At 36.6% G+C, this 25,108-nt stretch overlaps 1 protein-coding gene across 4 annotated transcripts in view; it reads right to left on the bottom strand.

Moving 5' to 3' along the window:
• LOC105256367 (TWiK family of potassium channels protein 7) overlaps positions 1-25,108 on the bottom strand; it is a 258,014-nt gene that overhangs the window by 40,495 nt on the left and 192,411 nt on the right. For all 4 annotated transcript variants that reach the window (XM_025409189.1, XM_025409191.1, XM_020029104.2 and 1 more), the window contains 3 exons: positions 9,855-10,267; positions 8,225-9,239; positions 6,878-7,160 (listed from right to left, as the gene is read on the bottom strand). In XM_025409189.1, coding sequence (XP_025264974.1) covers positions 6,878-7,160; positions 8,225-8,575 — 634 coding nt within the window. In that variant the 5' untranslated portion in view covers positions 8,576-9,239; positions 9,855-10,267. The remainder of the gene's footprint in view (positions 1-6,877; positions 7,161-8,224; positions 9,240-9,854; positions 10,268-25,108) is intronic.

Below are 25,108 nucleotides of genomic sequence, written 5' to 3'. Positions count from 1 at the left end.
GAGTTGCCCGAATCTCTCCGCGCAATGTATTCTAAATTGTGTGCCCGAAAGCGTAGAATAGGACAGAATGCAGCGTCAGGAAAATCTGCAAATCTGATTCGCTTAGCACACAAGTTTCACGTCATTTATACGTATTGCATGAGCAAGTCAAAGCTGCCTATCGAGTATAAAGATAACGATCGATATGATTGATTTGCTATTTATGATTGTATTGCAATCTTTGCAAAAACATCATGTAATTTGCATTATAATATATGACGGAGTTATTGAGTTTGGAAAAATCAAAGATCGGAATTTCGGTTTCAGTTGCGCACGTTTTCTTCTAAAGTGAAAATTTCATTCTTCGTACGTAAACTAAACGTCATGATGACGCGATCATAATAGTATTGCGTTCAACGTGAAACTTCGTTGTTCATCTTGTTTTCAGCGACTTCAGTGTTATTCGACGTCGCATTGCGTAATACAGACAGAGACAAGTTGAAAATATTCTCTTCAAAATAACGTTATTTCAACTGTCAGCCTGTTACGGAGTGCCGTTAAATTGTTACATGCGCTATATTAAATGTAAAAAAATCTTTGTATCATTTATTCACACGAATTTGCTAAACGAGACAAGAAACATACAAGTTAAATCAAGAATCGGATTCGCAGTAGAACCGGGGGATCCACGGTAGACAATCATTCTATTGGTTCGTTTGCGAAAGCTAGTGAAAATAGAAAATGAAAATAGCAATTTCACGGCGATAGTGGAAGAGGTAAGGAAGACGATGGAGCATGTCTGAAAGAAGGCTGATGTGTCCGAAAGGGGCGAAACGAGTTGCGCTCCAAGGAGGAAGAAGAAGAAAGAGGAGAAAAATACGAGGGAAAACGAGGGAGGAGACAGGCGTGATTCGAATCTTGTGCAACGTGAAAACGTGGTAGGTGCGCCCTTTGCCACTCCGAGACTTCCTTACCGCTTTTTCGAACTCCACGCGCACGTTTCGCCTCTCCACTTCGCCTGTTCTTATCTCCGGTTCGATTAATCCTTACGCTACGCTCGAAGCTTGTAATAATAGTACTAAAGTTTAAAGAGGTGTTGCTATTGGTCAAAGTTCGAAGCAGTCTAAATATTCTTCTATTTTCGCGTTTCAATTGAAAATAATTCTTCCAAAGCAGATGTTTGTAAAAATTTATAAATTTCTTACATTCTTACATTCTGCTGAAATGAAATGGGATGTAACGATAATTGAGCGAAAGAAAAATAGCATATCTATCAACTTTGTTACAAATTCACAACAATTTCTTATTACATTTATAACAATAAAAAAATAATATACGTGAATTAAAATTTTCAGCTTACATTTTGGTTGAACGTTTCAGGTATTATTATTTTCCAATTTATTTTTATTTCTACGCTTTAATATAAAATCGATTGATTTGTTTTCAATTCTGCGTATTTGCCCGAAACAATCCGATGTAAAATTAATCCGAAGCTTAAGCTAGCAGAGAGCAAGCTACACCAATCGGGTAACGTGGGCAACCGAAACGGGCGACAAATTGTGATTAGTCGGCGTCCCTTCGCGCTTAGCAATCCATTAGGGTGACGGGGATCTTCTGATTAAAATTCACCACCTCCTTCATTCCACCGTCATTAAGACGGTCGCAAAATCACGTCTGCTCTCCTCGGTCAACCTAAAGTTGCGACAACTCCGAAAGGGGAGATAAAGAGGATGTTTCAGAAAAAGATAGTGGCGTGTGACTGGCAACAGCCGAGCGTCGCATCGTTATGAAATGAAGCTTACTGTCTCGTGTACTACAACAGATACGCGAGTATACATACATATATACTTTCGCGGCATGCGCGTGAAATACATTGGTGGATGCTGCGAAAGTAATTATTCGAGATGATTAATGGAATCCTCCGTCCAGAACGCTTCAATCTCTCATAGCGGTATAAACTTCGAAAAAACACACGTGCGAGTTATCAGCGAAGAGAGATAAAATGTTTATTTCGTGTTTCAAGAAGTGTACAATATTCCTTATTTCCTTTGAAATTTCATTCTCCATCAGTATGGAAAGATTTCACCGAGATTCGAATTGAGCGAAGTATAAACAAAAATATACACATTTTATTATGTGCTATTTCACTCACATATCTCTGCTCTCACAATAGGAATCGATTTGCCATAAATGACAGGGATTGTTGCGAATCGGGCGAATAGCGATAACGCTAGGAAAACCGGCTATGGAAAAATTCGTATACGTATGCGTATCGAGGATAACGCGGATTAGGATACGTAAGTAGATCAAGCGAGGAATATCTTTAGAGGATACAGTCCAGTTCCCGGTCGCGCTATCCCTTGGTCCTCGTCCAGTTACGATGGTGCTCGAACTATTTTCCGAATACGTAACTCTTATCCGCGGAGAGGCAAACGGCCAAATATTCATGCGACCTCATATCGTGAAATGCAAACGGATGATTCGTCTCTTGCGATACGTAAACTGGATTATGCGCCACTGAGCTGGGATAGAATTCTAGAAAGAGAGGTGTAACGGGTAAAGTAGAAAAGCGCGAAGGAAACCTACGGATCGTCTAGCGCAGACTCGAAGAATATAAAATCAAAAGGAAAGAGTTAAGATTCTAAAACATTGAATGCCTTCGCAACTTTGTTGTCCCCGCAGAGCAGTTATACCTTCGAGAATATCTCGCTTCAAAGTGAATTTAAAATAGGCGATTCTTCGTGTGTTTTGTATGATTTCATTATTTTCTCATGATGATATATGTATATAAATTTATACACATATTGCAAAAAAAATTAGCATTAAGTAAATTTTTCACAAGGAGAAGGAAAATATGTTATTTTTAAGAAAAAAATTGGAAATTATAACAAAAAGATTTTAGTTGCTTACATATTAATATATATTTTAAGAAATACATAAAGTTCTTTCTTAGAGCTCAAGAGCTATTTATTGATTTCACTAAATTCTATGATTACAATAAAACAATAACAGTTATAATTTACATAAAGAGACTTCAATCAAATAATTTTCTAAACCTGAACTACAATTCATTAAATAAATTGACTCTGTAATATTTGTCGTACTGATAACTTGGCAAAAGCTTGTTCAAAAAAGACAATTTTCCGTACATTTGCCAAACGAACATTTGCATTTTCGTGCCAAATTTCTATTAAAAATGCGACTTTGAAGCGGAAAATTAATTTACGATGCAGAAAATTTGTGCACAGTAATATCCAAAACATTGGCACGCTATGATTTTTCGTATTAAAATAATAATTTATTATTTTCAAGTACTAAAAAACCAACGAAACATATATCTTTGCTTTCTTGTACCCTAACTACATATTTTATTTTAACGCTTGTTAAATCACTTTAATCTGTTTTCCGAAAATATCCATCGTGTTTTTAACGATGTTATTTATTTCTGTCCTTAAATCCTTACTTAATTTCTTAGGGTCCGCAAAGATTGACAAAACTTTTGTGTCAAGATTTAACCGTAATTTAAACGATAAACCAGCCAAACGCAATGAAAGGATGGGAAAAGTGTTGTCCTAAAAAAGGACGCCTCCATCTACGTGCCTGGAGTTGTTTACTCATCCCCATGATGTGTTTGCGCATTCTCAATAGAACATCGTTGTTTTGCCAATAAAAAGTACTACAATCGTATACTCCCAAAAAATTCTATCGCTCACAAACAAAATTCTCTGTTGACAAAGGATACATTTAAAAAGAAAGCTCTCTAGATTTTTTGAACTATTAAAAATTTTTTTCAATTAAATTTTTTAATAATTTTTTAATAATATAATGTAATTAAAGTACAAACACGATTACAATTAAATTGGCTTTGTATAAGATATAAAAAAACAATAATTCTTTTATTATACACATATTTTAATGATTATATATATTAATTAAAACTTTATTTAAGTTAATTTTCCATGCTCAACTTGTGGTTGAATACACGCGCAGTTATGTATACGTCGCGACGAAAAAGTTTTCCTCTCATTTCTCCGGTTGATATGTCCGGTTTTTTTGTTCGCGAAAAGTTACGAACGATAGCATCCGCTTAGTATTATGCTGGTACGAAGTTTTCCGACTACCGGCACATAGTTGACTCGCTGAACAATATTTTCGTGCTCGGACAAGCCGATAAAAAGTACAGGGATACTTCTCGTAATTAACTACTATGGGATGCTGCAAAAAAAACAAGATAAAAGGAAACCACGATCAACGATAGATAGTTGTATTGTACGTTCGCGCCCATCTATGCAAAAACGAAAAAAAAGAAAGTAGGTTAAATGTTATTTTTTTTTAATTTAAAAAGATAACGCGCGCGAAGAAGGTAGAAATACTCGCTTTAGATAGAGAACAAACTTGGCGAGAACGGATTAATTTTCTATGCCATTTTCCTGTCGGAAGCTGTTTCGTTATCGATCCCGTTGCTACCCAACAGTTCGACTCGTAGAAGTTGCGTTGGTATTATATTGCACGAGGTCATGGTTGTGCAACAAATTGCGACAGGAGATACCTGGATACTCGAGCAAGATCGAATACGAATCGGCTCGGTTCTAATTTCGAAAACAATATTTGTGATCTTCAGATTATCTGCGGGATAAGGGGTAACTCTGATCTCTCTCGTAACGACGAGTTATCTCTTTTATCTCTTTCGTCGGATGGCCGGTACGCTATCTATCGCGAACGACAGATGCGAAAAACACGTGCGCTAAAATTTATATTAAAATTCATGGGACACGCGTGTTCCTCGTCGCGATTACATCACCGCATTGAATGTGCATATTACGCCCGTTATACTTCGCCGGCGAAAATTGCGGATGCTGTACCACGCGACCCTCGGGGATTTTACGTGTTTCGTAGCCAACGATCAATCGCCTAACTTTCCTCTCTCCCTCCCTTCCTGTTTCTATAAACCCCCCCATTTCCTGTTTCTATAAACATAGAAGCCAACACGGGTTACGAAATATTAATTCCCGAGAATCTCACCACGGCGCAGCATATGATTAAATCCGCCTTGATAAAAAGGATATTCGCGAACGCGGAGTTTCCTAGTCATTCAATGTTTTTCGTAGGTACATAAAATGTGGAATTTAAAGGGGCTTTGAAATGGATTCAGTACATTCTGCGAATGAGGCAGAAATTATATAAATATTATATTTAATGATTATACCTATGAATAAAACATGTACAAAATATTGTTTGTGTAATATTTTTTTAAAGAAATTACATTAAAATAATCAAACGATAATATTCAAATTTTTTTAATTACGTTCAAAATAATTATTTAAAACTTTAATGACATATAATATAGGAATATTTATTAAATAAAATATTTATTTTAAATTTATATATTCTCGTTTAAAGAGAATATAATTCATGCAAAATAAAATAAACTATAAGGGATTAGATTAACTTGAATATTGCGAATAGTACGGCACATCAGTAATGAACGAGGCCATCTCGAATCTGTCGAGGAAGTTAAATAAGCATTAAAAAAGTAATAAGTATATCTATCGATAATTCGATAAGCCGTTCAATGTTCTTGCCTATTATTTCCTTTTTTTAAATATCCAGCGATTCTTATGAAATTTCAATTCGTTTCAGTAATAACTAAAGTAAACGGTCAGACGTGACGTCATTCGTTCGAAGCGTTACTAAGTCGGAAGGAATGAAATTGTCGGAGATATCATCATAGAACGAAGCGAAGCATTGTCTTCCAAGTGACCAATAATTTCTCATTCAAATTATCGCGAACGTTAATATGGAATTTTTTGATCCGAAAACTAATATCATAATATTCTAAATGTTTTGTATTTTCGATTTGTAATGATAGTTTCTCTCTTGCAAATCATGCCATTCGCGTCGATCAATTTTATCTTAACGGAGAGAAGGTTTATCCGTTCATGAGAATTTCCTTTGTTTTATTCGCGATTTACGATGCAATCAAGTTTTTGTACGGTCGCTGCAAAATTTCAGCGAAACTCTACAATCGCATTTTCCTTACGAATAAAGCGATTACGAATAAAGAAAAACGATCAAAATAAAGGAGAAATTAAATTTACGAATGGCTTATCTTAAAGTATCGAATACCGATGAGCGCTAGATATATATAAAAAAATTAATTTATAAATTATTTAAAAGGAATTTAAAAAAAAACATTTAATTCTAATTAAGGATTAAATTATATCGGCATTCTCGACGCCTTAGTATTATTCCTCCAGCTGGCATAGTGAGTTAATTGACGCAGTATTTGATTCGACTAATTATTCGTCTGTACGCCCCAATGTCTTTCCTTGCCTCTGTCTCTCTTCCTAGCCTACTAATTACGTACAAATATTCTGCTGCGCCAGCGCTCCTTTCGCATAAGCTTATACCTTCGTACACATGTACAGTGCTTGTGCGCGGAAAGGAAATCGCACAAGGAAAGCAAACATCATCTGTACACTTTGTAGTTACGATGCGGATGCTTGCTGATACTGATTGTGTGCCGTTGTTTATCATGCCATTACTACGATTGCCTTGAATCTATTTCATGATGTACAGTTTATATATTTTCTATTATTGTTATCTTATTAGCAACGTTTTCCTATTGTAAATTTTTAATTCAATATTATTATCGTATTTTTCACCGGAATAATAAGTAAAATATTTAAAAAAATATATTACCGTATTAGTGAATTTGAGGGAAAATCATAGAATGTTTCTATCGTAGAGGCACAATCACGTAACGTATTTCATTTCACGGTTTTAATCTTCCGGAACATCTCATTATGTCTGGAGGAACGCAGCGGGAGGCGCGAACATTAGAGCGCGGCGTAATGTATATACGACGTATAATTAATTAATTGCATCTAAAACTTACCGATGGTGGTGAGCACTGTCAGAGAATAGAGGAACGCCTTTGCAAAGTTCCATTCGTATTCCACACGGCGCTCCGTTACGGTCTCGCTGGTGGAACTCCCGGTATAAGTCCCGGCATTCTGGCTCGCCATCATGTCCTCCGTGATCCTTTTCACCAGTTGGTCCTGAAACCGCGCGATCTCCTGATCAGCCAGTCTCGTCCAGTTCTCACGGTAGAGAATGTTCAGATGCTCTGTGATCAGCCATATGTTCTCTACAGTCTTCGCTCGGGCCTCGTGATTAAGCTTCAACACACGGAGAGTTATTAATTAGACGACATTTTGAAATATTGTCAGGTACTCTTGTCTCTAATACTATAGAAAGTTAGTCTGTAATATTAAGATTGCAATTGACATATGTCACATGTATGCGCTCATTAATTAACGTACATTAAATGGTCATGAATGTAACAAGACATATTCGCAGCTTATATCCTGTGTAATAATTGAGCGAACGAAATTGCGATTTTTTTCGCAATCTTATTGGATCGTAACAATGTAAAGAAATCTGATCTCCCACAGAGAGGAAGTCAATAAAATACAATAGAGAATTGTCTTTCCAACAACGATTAAAATCGCTACGATCAAATTGTTTATCGAGGAAATGCGAATATTCATTCGTTTGTCAATGGCCGATTGCTATCGAGACAATCACTCGTTGTTGCTATTATTGGCTGGAAGTAACAGACAGCGTCCTTTGTGCCGATGTGTCTTAGGAGAATACGCTTCTTCTTTAAAGTGTAAGGATAGCGGAAAGAAAGAGCGATCGATAAAACTTCGTTGAAACGAGCGCTCGCGCCAGAACGCACCGATAATTCGATTGACTTCGGGTTCACTGAGGTCACCTCAGGTAGAAAAGCGGAATGAAACCGGAGACGTGACGATAAATCGAGAGCCGATGCCTCCGGAACTGTTTGCTGCTCCTCGAGGGAAAGAGAAACAAAAAGTTCGTGGCTTACGTCCTTCAACAGCGGCAACAACAATCGTGACTCTCTTATAGCGTATCGAGACATACACACGAGTCTTGTTTATTCTCTTTTTTTTATTCCGATCGTATTTGTGTATATACGCTATATATAGTTATTAAAAAGTATTTCTATATGTTTTCAAAAACTCTCTCGAGAACAATTGTCTAGTTATGTATTTTTTCTCATCATATGTTTTTAAAGAAATTTCAAGATAGATGTGTTCTAATATTTTCCTGTTTATATTAAAAGTGCAACGATATTTATTCATGAGAAAAATAATGAATAAACATTGTCGAGAAATTTAAATATACGTACAAAGTTATAAATTATCATTTTTCTTACTTTCAACAAAGCGCTGGTGTTCCTCCTGGTATGTTGATTTCCGACTATCGTCGTGACGAGAGTCCTCTGCTGCAGCCCAACGTCGGCCCCGCCCTCGATAGCCAGGAAGATGAAGCTGCCCAGGAGAGTATAGGCCACCAGAAGGGCGCATATCCCGAGATTTATGATAAAACCCTTTAGGAAAGAGTGTTGGCTAGCCTTGTCTGGCACACCACCGAAGCACAGGCATCTTACTTGACGAGACTGTTGGGTCTTCAAGCGTTCCGACGTCGATCTCTTTAGAGACGAGGTATTGCCGTTGTTTGCCGGCTTGAAGCCCTCGTAAGCTCTGTAATGCCTGTCCTTCTCCATCCTCTTCTCCTTTTTCTATCTATCGGGAAGTCACCGGGACCTGCCGCCGTCAGCTTCGTCGCCGGATACGTCGACGTATGCACGCATTTGCCGTCTGTCTCTTATTTCGCGGTAGAGTTTAACAGTTTTTAGAGAGAACGAGAAATATTTCTAACCCTTCGGCGACAATCTCGCATGCATTACGCGACTCGCGTGACATGCCAGTGAGTTTTACACTTTGTTGTCGAATGTTTTCCGATTCGCGATCGCTGAACTTTGTCCACTATACTCGTTCACTACGTTCACCCATCGAAATACCTCGGATTAGCATGCTCGACGTGCGACAGCGTAGAAAAAAAATAAAATTTTGCGATAAGGTTTTTTTTCGTACACGCGTCCTCGAATCCCGTAAACTCAATCGCCACGGATGCATGACTGCAGTTTGACGCCAGTTATAATCTAGAGGGGGACGGATTCCGCATTTCTTCCCGCGTCAATCAAATTTGTCGGCTTCATTCGACGAAATGTCACTTTGATTTTCGTCACTGTCGATTCCTTATTACGACGCACAGTCGAAATCGCTCGACTGGATAATATCCTGGAGGGATCTTCCGCCGGCAGAGGGACGTTCGATCATACGTGGCGTGCACACTCCCGTCATTTTTTCGTGGCGCGATCGTTCTGGCTGGAATGTGGATTGAAATTCTATAGAGAAAATCGATGCTCGAAATATGTCCTGCGATATTAGTTACCTCTCAAAATTCTTTTCTTGCCGACAGTGATGGCTAACGTTATAAAAATATTCCCTTGCAAAAGAGAACAAATTAATATTTTCAAGACCGATTATCACACATAATTTTGTGTGTAATAATGCCTTTCCATAAATTTATGGGATAATATTTTCTTAAATTCGTTTATTCGCGAAAAGTAAACCCCTTTCACTGCCAAGCATGACAAGAATAATAATTCATTGTTCATGGCATTTATTTCTGTACGCGACATCAACTTGCGTAGTATTAACGGCTCGAGTTATGTGACTTAATTTAAGTTCGTAAACGAATCGCGATACGAGCGTTACTTCGTGTACCGACTATAATGTATTACCGCGCGACGCGTAGAAAACGGATGAAAAATAACGCTTTCGAGAAAGACCGTGACTGCTACAATCTTCTTTCTTTTTCTCTCCTTCGATCCGCGCTCTCTATATTTCTCACTTTCGGGGAAACAGAAATTTAAAAAAACAGCGCGGAAAGAATTTTCAAAAGAGTCTTTCTATGAGTCACTTAAACTTTCTCCCTACCATCTGAAGATGAAGCCACCCAGTTTTCCGCTTTCCCATCTTTTCTTCGGCTCCAGACACAAAAAAAAGAGAAAAAATGAATGGTAACGGGAAAAGGGATGGAAACGATAGAAACTTCAAAGCCTCATTCCAACAAACTGGATTTCCGTAATAAGTAAGCCCGATGCACGTCCGTGATGGTAGCGCTGAATGTTTCAGAGTTCTTTCCTTATTTTATCCCCTCATCTTCGGTAAATTTCTCGTGTTGTCTTTATAAAGACTCAGATTTTTCGCACGTTTCGCGAATAAGTCAGACCAGTAATTTACTCGCGTGTATCATGAGTGTGAGAGTCTGTGTTTGCTGCATGTAAATAAATCGCGCGTTGTCTTCCGGGTCTTTCTTGAACGTCGTTTCTTCCGTGCTTCACTGGGTTCTGAAAGGAGAAAAAGAGATTCGATTACTTACACTAGTTCCCTCGAAACAACGTTGAGAGATTAAGAGAGACTTGGTCATTAACCCCGCTCTTCTCAATAAACGATCCTCGACTAACTATTTATCGCTTGTCGCGGAAACAATTCAAACAGTTATCCGACTGCCACGATACGGAAGACACTCGTGCCTTCGCGATATCGTCGGAGAATTCAATGCACTCAGACGAATTTTATTTCCAGTCCGGAATTTGTGAGAATCCGGACATCGACGATGCTCGTCCGTGCACCGACTGCTTCGACGTCCTAAGAAAGACGGTTGAATTCCAGAAGGACTTTCGACGTAGAATTATTTGAGGGCCCTGGGGGAAATCGCAGGAAACTTCCGTGCTACGTGTTTTCCTGTGTACTTGCACTCGGTCACCTGAAGCTTTCCATCGGGGATAATAATCGACGGTCATGGTAGACTCTACCATTATGGGAAGTACAGAAAAAGAAAGAAAAACGCTAGTCGGGACGAGCGATAGACGGATGCGAGGGATAGAAGTCTGCGGATTGAGAAAACGACGATGGATCCCGCGCGAAAAATATTGCTTTCTTCGTACATTCGACATCCATAAATGCATAGCAAGATCAAGTGATCCGCGACACTATCTTCTTTATTCTTTGGCGTGATTTAAGACTCGGGTTTGAAGGAGGTTTACGAATGGATTTGAAACTTTCATGAAAAATTATTTGCATAATATAATCTATCGATGAATGACTTATCCGATAAAATGTAACGCGATATTGTCAACATTGAGATGCATAAAATAAGATTGCGTCTCACAAGTATATTCCATGTATACGTTGCTACAAACAGCGCATTCTCCGTAATTAGATAGAATCTCCTAATTATATATTCTAGAATTAATTTTAGCGTAAGAACTGTAACAATGGTGTCAATAGTCATAGCGAGCTCAGTAATAGCGAGAGGAAGTTGAATCCGTTGCTTGCTTGCATAATAGCGAAACATCTCCCAGAATTCTCACTCTCTACCGGTCATTCACATTCATAGCTGTCTAAATATGCGCAACGTACACGGTCTTGCATAGCGAAACTATTTCCTGACAATCGCATTCGTGGGAACACGCTTGAGGTAAGCACGTCGGATACTAACTCGACGCTAATTTATCGCTGGTTTAATCGATTGTTGCGCTCGATCGGCTCTCCCGTTCACTGCAGGGAAGAAATGATCACGCTAAACTGCCAAGCCAAGCTGATCGTAAATCGAGTTTGATCTCTCCTCCTTTCATCTCGATTCGCAGCCTTCTCGTTGTTTGCAACTTTCTTTCGCGGACTTAGGTTTGTGACGTAGCATTTTCGCAAAATACAATTAATATTCCATATTATTTACTTTTTGTATTGTTAATAATCTGCATATCTTCTTTAAACTTTTATAAAGACCGCATAATCGCTAGCGTGTAATAAACGCTCTCCGCTTCTGAACTAAGGATGATAAAGGCATGCCTTGAGACAATTAACCTCGATTTTTTATATAGTTAATCTATATCGCGAGAGATGTTGAAATAGAATATTTTATAAAATATATATATATAATATATGCAGTTTAAATTGTCTGCTCTTTAATGCTCGCAAAATCTAATGATAAATAATACAATGAGCGCAACTAAATGCAATGGAAATATATTCAATGTACGCATTTCAATGCATTCAATGTATTCATTGCATTTTCCGCGCTTCGATTTTAGTTTGTATAGCATTATTTCTTTATCGAAAAAAATTCGTCAAATTTAAAATTGCACATGTTAAAATAAAACGTTATTACAGAGATTGTATCGCATATGTACTAACTGGCTAAAACATGCATTAGTATTTATAACTAATTCGCAGCGAGAATCAGAGGATAACAGGCAAAAGTCGATTACATCACCGACGATCAGGTAGAGAGCTTTATGGGATGTTCTCGCGGTGTGAAAAGCATGGATGGACAGATGAGAGAGACATAGAGAGGGGGGAAGGGAGCACGACAGAACGAAAAGTATGCAGGGACGAACGAAATGTAAAGGGAAGAGGGACAAGGGGGAGGCGAAATGCAATTTTTCCGTTCGGCGCTTTTTCCAGCGACAGGGGAACCACCTGTGCTCGTCTCAGCGACTTTTAAATTCGTACCATTGTCGGCTCTATTTGCTGAAAAATGTTTATTCAATTTCGTTTACCGTCACTGCAAGATATTTACCCGGTCGCTTTTGCTCGAACAGTTCTCGCACCACCGCGGACGATGGGAATTGGATGACGCGGGGATACGACGAGGGCAGGAGGTATGAAAAGCTGGGTGAGCAAGTACACGATATGTACGAGACCGCATTTTTACGGTTTTAGATTAAAGCTGCGTGTGATGTGGATATTAAAAGATTTTAGCTCGTGAAAAAATTTACATATTTTTCGGGTCGGCGACATTAACCACATTTGCTTTAATATTTTTCAAATAATCAAAATTTATTGCACGATAAAAATTTGTACGGACAAATTGCTAAAATTATACAAAATGTACCGAAATCACGTAATGTTTTACGTGATTTGAGAGCTTTCCCCGAGCGACATACGACTGCATTTCGCGCGGATATAAATCTATAGAATAAATCGGCGATCTTAATCATTGCGATGAAAATAGAGTCGTACGTGTGGGCTGAATTACGATGAGTCGAGAATGAAGTTACGAGTATTTTCTCTCTCGATTCCACGTCGACTTTGTCCGGTTTTGTGTGTATCAGCGAACGAAATCGCTGTCGGCGATAGAAATTTATGGCAGAATCGAAACCCTCGAAAATTTCATTAAGCCGTCCGTACAGCGATATTGAGAATCGACGGTGAACCGATCGAAAATGGAAGTTACTATCGCGATACAATGTGTTTGACGGACTGCTTAAGCTATTCAGAAAGTTTGTGGCTTATATTTATCTACTCGGTTAATCTGAAAGTCACACACTATGAGAAATCGAACTCGAATGTATTACACCTTAATTAAATGTCAATTTATTACTCTAATTTTGAATTTATTAATCATTTATTAATCATTTTTATATCATATTTCCACTTTTGAAAAACGTTTATAACAAACTAGAAACAAATACAAATGTACTAGAATCATTGATTATTAATTTTTTAAAGATAAAATATAAATAGATTTAAAAAATGTTAAATTTTTATAGTTGAATCAATATATGGAACATATAATATAAATATTATAACCATATAATAGAATAATCAAAAATAAAAAGTTAATAATATCAACTTGGTTTCCAGACAAGTTGTTATTGAAATATTCTAGTTCCGAAGTTACGAAAGAAGCTTAAAAAATAATCAAAATCTTATCTTACGAATTTTATTAAATTAGCATCTTTAATTTTTCCATCGATAATCAACTTACAGGAAATATTTGAAATAATTTAGATTGGTTTGTATCGATGGCCAACAGAGCGTAATAAGAAATCTTCTTACTAACTTTTCTTATCCTCCCATGTGAATTTCAGTCTTACGCGTTTCTAACTTTTTCTTTTCTTGAGAATTGTTTGGGTTAGCCGTGTGGTCTTATCTGCACAAAATTGAGCACACTGAGTACTGCGGGGCAACCGCAAGAAAACGCGGGAAGAAACTACTAAGGAACAAATAACGACGATACATTCTCGCACAGCTGGTCGGGACAAACTTCACCGTCGCCGTGCGTGTCTGAACACCTAAGCCGCGTACTACTTACGTGCGTCGGTGTATTTAACGTCGTGAAACGAGATAACCGCGGCATTTCAGGGTCCCAGGACGAAATTCTCCTCCTCTAGAGTGTGTATGTGTATGCGCGAATTCTACGTCGAGACGAGACCTTTTGCAATTCCGTTGTTCGGGGTCGTGACAGTCTATCGCAGTGATTCCCAAATTTTTTTCCCCAAATTTTTTCCCCTTTTTAGAATATTTCATCAACGCATTCATAAAGATAGTTAGAAATGAGATAAGAAATTATTATTAAAATAAAGATACAAACTGTAAAATAGGCACGTAAATATTAATTAAGAGGGTCACATATTCCTATACAACAAGTATATGTTAATGTTTGTACTTTCTTTTCAAAAAGCAGATAGATACTGATCCTTTTCTTGTTTTAAAAATTGATCTCTGATTCATGTTTAGGATATGCAAAACATAATTATCAAAATATTTAAATTTGTCGCTCTTTCTTTTATCCTCCTTGACTCTTCCAACATCTCCAAGAACGAACACTTTGGGAATCACTGGTCTAGCGAAATACGTGCGTCTCAATTTTCCAGGTTTTCCTGTCGGACAGCTAGCCCTCTCGATTGCGGAAATTTGCCGCGTCTTCGACAAAGTTTCTCGTTTAGACAGGTCGAGTTCGAGACGGGAATAAGCAACTTGTCGATAATTTCGACGCACTCGCGATTGCGATCTGATTCCCGCATGGATCCCATGCCATCGTGTTACGTCAACATTTCCGACCACATCGCATGACCGAGCTCTTTGAGGCACCTTTACCTTTGCCACCGACTAACGGGAGATTGGACAAGTTTTCGTCGATTTCACGTACGACGGTTATATCTGACGGTTTTTATAATCATATTTATTTACGAAGGCAGATATGAAATGCACGCTACCATCGATCTTGTACGCATTTTCTCTTAAATTTTTTCTTGAAACTATCGAGATCAACAGCTTACAGTCGCGACTCTAAGAATTTGTACAATTTTTGATACTCAACATCAATTTATAATTGATGTTTGCTTCGATGTTATGAATAACAAATTGCTTGTACTAAAACGAGCAATACCGATCTATCCATCGCAGAAGAGCGTTAATATAAAGTACACGATCTTGCGCGTCCCACGTTATTAACTTATCGCAAAGTTCAGAAAGCGGGTGTTCAACCCTCATTCCGGGACTATAGCGTCGACGTAAGCGACGTAACGTCGAAGCGCAACGAAGTTCCTCCAATAAAGCTTTAAACGCGTCTCTCGCCGAGCCATAAATTAACTTCAGCAATAACAGTTCGTCGCGAAAGCCCGCGTTATTATCGAATGAACTTTTCGGCTTAACCGTGGCCTCCGATGCGATTATTTCCTGTCCGCACACCCGACCGCAAATCCATTTCAGTTCGGCATTAATTCCTGGTGTAAACGTAACGTCGGATTATATATATATATAACACATATATACACACACATGCAAACTGCAAACTTGCTGTTGATCTGTCGTTTTCACGGTACACATACGGGGCGTTGCCCCGACGATAGCCGCTGGTATAATTGCCATGACCCAAAGCCATCCACGAAAAGTCGGCAATATGAACGTGGGTTTATTAGGTGACCATACTCAATTATCGTGGATACAACAATAATTTGCGCGGACCGTGGCCGAATCACGCCGCGCGGAATTGATTGAACGAATTCGTGCCGGATACCTCGGCACAATTCGATCGATTCGCCAAAGGGCGCCGCCGAGGGTAACGTTGGTTGATATTATTTTAGGGTCGATGTGTCGAGTAAAGTATGGGTTCGAATATATGCGTATATGCGTTTTCATGCGTGTGTTTGTATTCCTTCATTAACGGAAATAAGCCGAAATTATGCGTGTCGACGTAAATAGAGCGCGACGATTGCCACCGTTCCACCCCCCCCCTCTTTCCCGTCCCCGTTCCCTATGTGCGATCGCCGGTAATGGAATTAATTTAATGTAACGCGAAAGTAACGGACGTATTAAGCGACATCGATTAAACCGATAGCAGACGAGAGATTGCATGTTAGCGCGCGCCGCTGCGTGCTTTAGCATTTCGATGTAGATTTTATCCGCATTATCCGCGCGAATGATTATAACATGACTGATACGATGCCATAAATTCATAAATAATCGCGAATAACACCCTTGCAGGTGTTGATTATATCAATTCATCTGAATATGTATCGTCAAATTAATATCGTTAAAATGAATAATGATTGCACTAACGAATTAATATGTTATCTTTAAGTTGCGGCAAAAATTAAAAGAAGAGATGCAACAGTTTATTAATTATTCGGAACATGTCAAATTATTGTAGAGTCAAAATACTTGAAAGAAAATCAAACCAATTTTCCTTTATGAAAACTTTGCTGAAAGGACGGATAGCTCAAACTGAATGATGGCACATCACGATGAAAGCAATAATCAAGTTAGAAAGTGTACGTCCTGTTACACACAACTCTAAGCTATTTCGCTCCAATCCCTGTCTCGCTATATCATAATTTACGGTACCCAGTCTCACGGACTTTACGCGCGACGGACATTTCATGACATAACTTGAATTCAATGGATGTATAAAATTATTACGACGACGAAAGAGATATTAATGCTACTTCTATTAATCATATCTTGCATTTGTCTTTCAAAGAGTTGACGTGTCATCATCATGCATTTATCTTTCAAAGAGTTGACGTGTAAAATCGCATATTTATAAACAATTGTAAACAAAAATATTTGCCGTAATTGATATCGTATCAATAAGCAAATTATTTGTGCGAATGATTATAAACATTGTGTGTTTTAATTATAAAAATTAATATGCGTGCATACCGATAGATTTTAAAAAATTATATTAAAAATTCATGAAATAATATTACAGTTGATAAAATTGAAATGTTTTTGCTAAAGATTATTCGTTATTTTATCAATTTATTTTATTCATTATTATTTTGCCTCGAAAAGATTTGAAACAAAAAAAAACGGATTATCATAACAAGCAAGCTTCTTCGTGAAAAAACATGCATTACAAAAAAAATATTAATTTAGTTAGATGGGTTTTAACGTGCGTGGGAGAGCAGTGCGCAAACATTCCGACAAAAACAACATAGAAATAATGGTTTATGCTTATGCACACGAACAATATTAAGGAAAATGAAAATTAGCATGATAATTTATTCATTTACACGAAAAATTTTTTCAGCATTTTCGAGCATTTCGAATCAATAAAAAAGATTTAGCGAATTATACACATACATAATCACAATAAAAAGATATTAAAATATAATATTTATTCAGAAATATAAATTCTGTAAAGTATATTAATAAAACGATCGTAAGATTTGATCAGTTATTAATCGAGCGTAGTCGAACGTTAATTTAACAATTTTAAAAAATCAGTAATATATTCGTGATTGTAAAGAAATGTGTAAAAATACGCGCCAACCAGCACTCGCATCGCGGAAAAATATATTTCCATAAATTCTCGAACTCAAACTCTAAAATCTCCTTCTTCTCCTTGCTTCCTCCTTCGTCTCTCCATTTCCCCCTGACATTCCGCTATTCGTACTACGGTATACCACGCTGATCGTTTTCTGCATTTTACATCGAATGCATTCGCAGTCAACAGTGGAAACGGTGGGAATCGATCTTGCGCGTACGCCATGGGACGACAGTCGAATACTTCGGAATAAAAAGAAATTCACTTCCACAGTTCGCTAAACCGAGCCCGCCGATTCATCGGAAGTTCCGCATACCTCTCGTGTCTCCTCCTTCGTCATCGGACTTAAGAAATCCCTATGGATTTTATTGAATATTTCACATTTAATGCAAAACAAGAAATGCAAACGTATGAAGCAAACCGAGATGAGGATGACGGAATATGAAAACATGTTGCGCAAGGATGAGAAAGGCATTTCGTTCCGAGCATACGGATGCGTATTTAGAAATCTAGGATACTTCGACTTGCTCGCTTTCGAATTTTTAAAGCGAATAATTTTCCATGTAAATTTATGTGCACATAAAATTTCTTCAACTATCTAAATCAATTTCCTACGAAAACATTTGAAATAAACAGAGAATTAAATTGGGAATAATTACTGTCAACTCTTTTTCTCTGTGTCTTCAGAAAAAATAGTAAAAAATCTATAACATTTATAAAAATAATTTCATTCGAGCACCAAACTATAAATTTTATTTAATAACGTGATACCATTTAAAATTAGCGCATTTTCGAATAAATAAAATATCTTGCCTCTCGAGTTATAGAAGTAGCCACTGAAAGTGATGAATCTCTGTATATTCTTTTTTCTCTTTACCACACATTTTTTTTCGATTTTCTTGTAGTCCATGTCGGCGAAATAAAAGTTTTCGAGCGAGGGAAACCGTTCATGTGCCGTGGATAGCGCTTTTCGCGCTTCGAGCTAACGGAAAGAGTACCGATAAAGTTTCGAGGTATTCCGAAATTTTCTTCACTATATCGACACGAATGGCGACAGCGAGGCAGCTTGGAAGGAGAAGTCCCCTTTGAACTTAAAAAGTATCGAAGCTTTTGCAAAGACGAATGACGAAGAACTCAATATAAAAAAGTAGAACTTTTTATTGCATTCCTCTTGCTATCTTCTCTTTTAATCTTACGATCCAAGTTTTCATCGCAAGAGGTGCCCATACATATATTTACATGAGCGAAATTTTTAAATAAACAAACAATCATATGTACTATCATAAACTTAATAAATCGCGCGAAATTCTATTTGCGCGGTTTCAAAAGACAGATACGTATATCCTGCGCGAAAGAATGTAATACTTGAAATACATCCGTAAATTTATCGAAAAGCTGGAAAAGGAGATATCTTTTATAAAGAGGAGGAATATTATAAGAGAACGGAAGAAAAATTCTCTCTCTTACCACTATTTTTACGTGGAAAGAACGCGGAGTAAACCGGAAAGCGGAATTCCCCTTTATGAACGCAGACGAATATTAAGAGCTCTTCGTAAACGCGAGAGTGCTTAGCAGAAACTGGCCGGTAGCTGTTGCTGCACGCGTGGCGCAACAGCAAATTCGATGACCGGTGGACAGTCGCATGCAAATTGTCGCGGCACGAAATGACAAATTAACGGCAACGGGCCATTCATACGGACACTGATTAATTGCCATTTACTTGCAAATTTCCAGGGTGTGCGCGCGTTTACACGTCGTGCGGCCAACTCACGGCCCTCGGCGACGTTCAATGCCAAAATACAACCGTGCCACGACCGGTACGTTCCGTGCGCTTTACTGTTTATGTTTTCGTTGCGAATAATGTCGTGAATTGTTATATTGCGACAATGTTATATTTCGATGACGTGTATTCATTAAATGACATTACACGACGTAGTATTTCGGAAAAATCCAACGAAGAGGAAAGCGCTATTAAAATTCGCGATCTCCGTTTAAACAAAGTTACAAGAGAATTTTCGAGTATATATCGACGCTTTTAAGATCCGCATTCGAGAGAGAGTTCCGCGTACGCTTATTAGATACAGTACACAATAAAGCACTATCGACGCCGCGCGCCTCGCCGCCCCTCCATCCCCCATCCTCCCATTTTGCGTTTACGTTGCCATCTACAGGCATCGCGTTTACGACATGACGAAGTAGAAAGTACCTGCTTGTCGGAGAGGAACCGCCTAAGCATCAACTCTGACGAGGCGCACCGCACCCCGGACGGAACTACTTGCGCGCCCATGTAAGTGTAAGTCTATTAGATGGTTCGACGATCTAGGAACACGATCCAACGGGCGTACGGAAGTTGAATGAAAGTTCCTTGACACCGACGAAAGTTTCGCCGTGACAAAACCGGGTCTGTGCGCGAGTCTCAGTGTATTCATATAGCTGCGCCGGCAGCCAACGCCGAGCTTGTTTGTCCAAGTGGTAATAATAAAATATCGCGCAAGCCCGAGGGAAAATCGGAGTCGCGGTACCGTTAAAAATTATTGCTTCGCCGCGCTGCAGCGATCGACTTCATAGCAGATTTAATCTCGACCGTTGTTATGTTCCGCTTACGCGAGGACGGGCGTATCTATCGAAAAGCGTTGCGCATCGCGAGACATGAATAAAGACGCGACTCCCGGTAGGATCGGATTCGAGTTTATTATTTGGATCGCGCGCGCGTGTTTTGATTACTTTTCTCCGATACAAATTGCTCCTGTAACCAATATATAATGTTGCATGTTATTGCTGGATGTATTGGTATTTTAGTCGGAGTTTATTGTGAAAATGTATCGCGTCTGTAAAATAATTTTGGGACGCGAGAAATATGTTGAAGATTATTCTTAATGATATCTCTGTTACGCGTGACTTCCAGATGACCTTTTTTTATCACGCCTATTAACAGCGACAAGATGGGTAAAGGATTTAACTCTTGGAACAAATTGCTAAAATATATTCCCTATCAAAATCTTATAATGCTGATTTCTTCTTAAATTCTAAAAATTTTTCTTTGATACGAAGGAAGATAACGAACTTCCATGCAAGCTAAAGGATAGCAATGTTTCTTCTTTTGATATCCTTTTCTCCTTATTAGCATTCTTAATACAAACTTTTTTTTACTGACTTTCCTCGTTCGGTTTCTTCTTGTCATTTTTCTTTTTCTCTCTCTTTAATAACTTGTCTCATCTACGAACCAATTAAAAAGACGATGCGCCAGCTCTTTGGATTTGCAGGTTTCATTCCGTTCATGAAAGTAAACGAGAAATGACGATAAGAGTTAAGTCCTCTCTAGTATTTTATTGAATAAAATGGAAGAGGAAAGATATCAAGACTCTTCAGATTATCGTGTAAATAATCCGCTGTGTTTAGCAAATTATTATCATTACGGTAGTAAATAAACAAAGATAAACGTCTTCGTTTAATAAATTCGTAGAATAAATCCATGTAAGTTTTTAGATTCGTACAACAGTGTGAGCAATTTTTATCTTATTTATGTAAAAAAAATTGAATGTAATTTTTAATCATGTCGAGATGATAAATTCTAACATGATAAGCTACGATTATTCTTGCTGGGAAAATGATGTCGACGTTATTCGTGGACGAAAAACGTGGCTTTCAATCGGGTCGATTTTTCAGCTTAATCGTATCTCTCTCTCCCGCATATAAACGCGCTTCTCAGGTCTCGAACACGACGGACGATTCGGTGAAATCCCATTCTCGGGCCGAATGCCTCGATTAAACGAGAGGTAATCAAATAAACGGGATTTGAACGTCGTCGTCGATCCTCCTGCGTACAGCGGGGGCGATCAATGACGAAAAACTATTCCCGATCTGTTTGAACTGCAAAGAATCCGCACAAATGTCTGTGCGTTTGTTGGAGATTCGTAAAGTGACAAGCATTAACTAAAAATTATCGTCAGCGTGGAATTATCACTTTCCTGATATATCCCGAAAAATATATCTGAAGCTTAAGGAAAATCTGCAATTAGATATTAATTAAGGAAAGACGGTTATCCGCGTACTTCGCTTTGTGGTATCACACAACGAAATGGTGAATAACACGATAATTTGATTATCCGGTTATCCGACGAACAATAGGGTAACTGCGGATAGTTGCTGCTGTTACTAGCACAAAGGATCAAATAATAGAAGGCAAGTGCATCCTATGGATTCTAGAAACGCATAACTCGTTCTGAGGATTCGTAATGGCGAATACCAATTTCTACTCAAAGGAATTAATTTGTGAGCGGCATAATTCGCTCGAATTCACAAATTTCTATTCTCGATTAATAATAATAAAATAATACTTTACCTTTTAATATTTTTATCTTAAAACAAGAGATTTCGCGATACAATTTGTATGTAGAAAATTTATTATACTTTCAATGTATTATATCTCGATTTTTCGAACAGATCGCATCGTATTGCACAACGAAGAAGAACCAAACGTATATCATGAAAAAAGATAGAGAAAGTTAATTAGATTTGGCAGCTGTCACGCTCAAACGTAATACGATAAAGTATTTATTGCTACGGTGACAGCCGCCGTTCGGCTCTAGTGATCCCTTAGCGCTTAAATTTTTGTTGGAGCGTAAAACTTGAATACCACAGAGCCATTAATTTACGAAGCTTGATAATGGAAAATAATCGTGGATAATAATAATTAAATAATACAATAATAACACATACATATAACCCATTCTAAATTTTAAAATTTATTAAAAAAAATAGATTTATGGATGTATCATCGTATGCTCATAAAACGCAAAATTTTTTTAACTATTATTTCAACATATTTTTTTAAAAAAATTCAGCATTTATAAAATCAAAGATTTATCATGAATATTAAATTTCTGCATGAATTGAAACATCCGATTATTCAGTTTACATATTCTACGCATAAAAGCAGTATAATTCAAGATCGATGTAATATTTTGTATAACCTGTGCCTCCCTTTCTCTCTTTTCCTCTCTTTCTCTATAATCTTATTTTTTATCTTTTTATCTATTATTTATATATTTTTAAAATAAAAGTAAGAATTTTTTTCACATCTGCAAATTAAAATAAGTCGAAAATCTAATAAAATATTACCTCGTGTAATTTAACCAAAAAATTTCTCTCATATTCATGTGTATGAATATATCCTCATGACCGGGAATACAAAAAAATTGATTTGAAGAATGAATATTTGAAAAGAAAAAAGTCCTCTTCAAAAGCAGAGATATAATTATTCATCTGTCTCTTAGATTTTTTCATAATGAGAAATTCCATCAACCAATAACTAATACTACTAACATGTCCTTGTCTTATGTTTAGTCATTGTGTCTCTGAATCCTGTATTGCATTAACTAATTAATAACATAGCAGTCCTCGCGAAGAATTATGTAAGGAAATCCATTCGACTATTAATGCGGAATTATCCAGAAAATCAAGAAATGCTCGATGAATTAATTTCATAAATGGCAAAGGATTCTTATCGAATAACATTCGCAATTACAACTCGTTAAGTAAAGCGATCTACAACCGCATTTACGTCAAGAACATTTACTTAAAACTTTCATGATATTTGCAATTTTCTATTAATTTAATATCGTGTATATATTGAATATGATATTTAATATCCAGTTATGTTATCAGATTTTTATTTCTGTAATAATTGCTGAGTTATTCATTTCTGTTTTAATATATGTGATATGAGAAATTAAATTTGTTAAAGTTATGTAATATAAGTGCTAATTTGCAAAAACAATACTTAAATAATTGAGAAATTCAATTATGCGTACATTATTAAATTATAATGTGATTATGTTAATGATTTAATTGCTACTAGCACAACACAGCTCGTAATTAATATCACATTAATATACGACATTTACGTAATATCAAACATAATATCAAAATACGAGATTAATTTTACAACTCAAACTTAATACAACATAAATCAATGATAGTGTCGTAGCAATTAACCAAATAAATGCTGTTATTAAATATATATTGATAAATGCGTATGTATCAAAACGCATGTATTAAATATCTCGAATTAAAAATGTAAACTACTAAATGTATGCATTAATTTGTATTCTGATTCAGCCGGATGAAATATATTCAACTGGGAGAATTTTGTTCCTAACTTTGTAATTACTTCTTAAACCGTTTCAATCGTGACACTTTGTGTCCTTCCTTAAGTAGCACGTCTTGGTAGCTTTACTCGAGATTATATTTTATTTCCGGTACGTGACTTTTCTTACACATAGTACTACGCTTTCACGTACCAAGATTTCATATATATTCTGGGATAACGAGTATATGCTGCCTTTTCTATTACATAAAATTTTTTTTTTAAGTTAAAGAAAAAAATATTACATTTTTGTACAGGATATAATATTCAAAGAAAATATCAAACAAATTCATTTATGTTAAAATCCCTGATATGAAATGCTTTAAATTATAACATATACACCTATGTATATTGATTGTTTCAATAAATATAAATTTAATCAAAACGTATAAAACGCGTAGAATAGATAAATGAAAATCTATCAGAAATATATATGCTGCGATAAAATTTGCGCTACATTTTAACAGAATTTCCTGTTATATCGCAACTCTATATTCCATTCATATAACATTGCTCCGGAAAAGAAATATAAATATAATATCAGTTTCGCAAATATTTTAAAAAAACATACACAATATGCACAAATATTAGAATTACATATGCTTTGTAGGAAAATAATGCGGTGTACTCTCATTCTTTATTATACTATAGCGCATAACTATTATTATATAATAAATTTACTCTTTATCATAGCATGCGCAGAATGATGTATTAATGTTGTAAAAAAGATGAATTTTGCTCGATTTTTATGTAACAGAGGTTTTTTGACCATTAAAATAAAAATTCTGATCTTGATGGATTAAGAATTATTAATAAGAGGACGTAATAGTTAAAGTTACAAAATCTTGATTAGAATGTTAGTACGAGAAATGCTTTAGATATTTATAATTTGTCACATTAGTCTGGAGATTATTTTTTCTTCATCTTTTATTGTAATTTTAAAAAAAGTAAAAGAGAAGAAAAAACAAATTATTAATAATATGTATTTTCTTTTATATAATAACATTATGTGATGAATTCTATAATATTTACGCTAATGAGAAATTAGGCGAGCCTTAGTGAAAAGGTATATCACGAGTAGAATTCGTACTGAGAAAAACGTTAATAGGAAAGGGCATATCTTCTTGATCCTCAGGATCAACGGTTTCCATCCTTTAACGCCAGACTCTACTTTCGTGAGCCCTAATCCTGACTGTAAGCTTGATGATGCAAAGAGTTGAAAGACAATACAGAAATAGAGAAAGAGAAAAATACAACGAGATAACGGATGCGAATAAAGGCAGAGAAAAGAACGACAGATTTAATAAAATAAAAAATTACATCAAAGATCATATAACAAAGACGCAATTTTAAAAATTATAATTGCCATGGAAAAGGAAAAAAGTGAAAGAGAAGAAAAAATGAATTATTAATATGATGTATATATATTAATAATAGATTAACATGTAACTTGAATGATTGAATAGACACACACACACACAC

The sequence above is a fragment of the Camponotus floridanus genome, unplaced genomic scaffold (assembly GCF_003227725.1).
Source record: "Camponotus floridanus strain SB8 unplaced genomic scaffold, Cflo_v7.5 scaffold25, whole genome shotgun sequence".
Classification (NCBI taxonomy): domain Eukaryota; kingdom Metazoa; phylum Arthropoda; class Insecta; order Hymenoptera; family Formicidae; genus Camponotus; species Camponotus floridanus.
The sequence above is the reverse complement of the archived record's forward strand: the minus strand, read 5'-3'. Positions and strand labels throughout refer to the sequence as shown.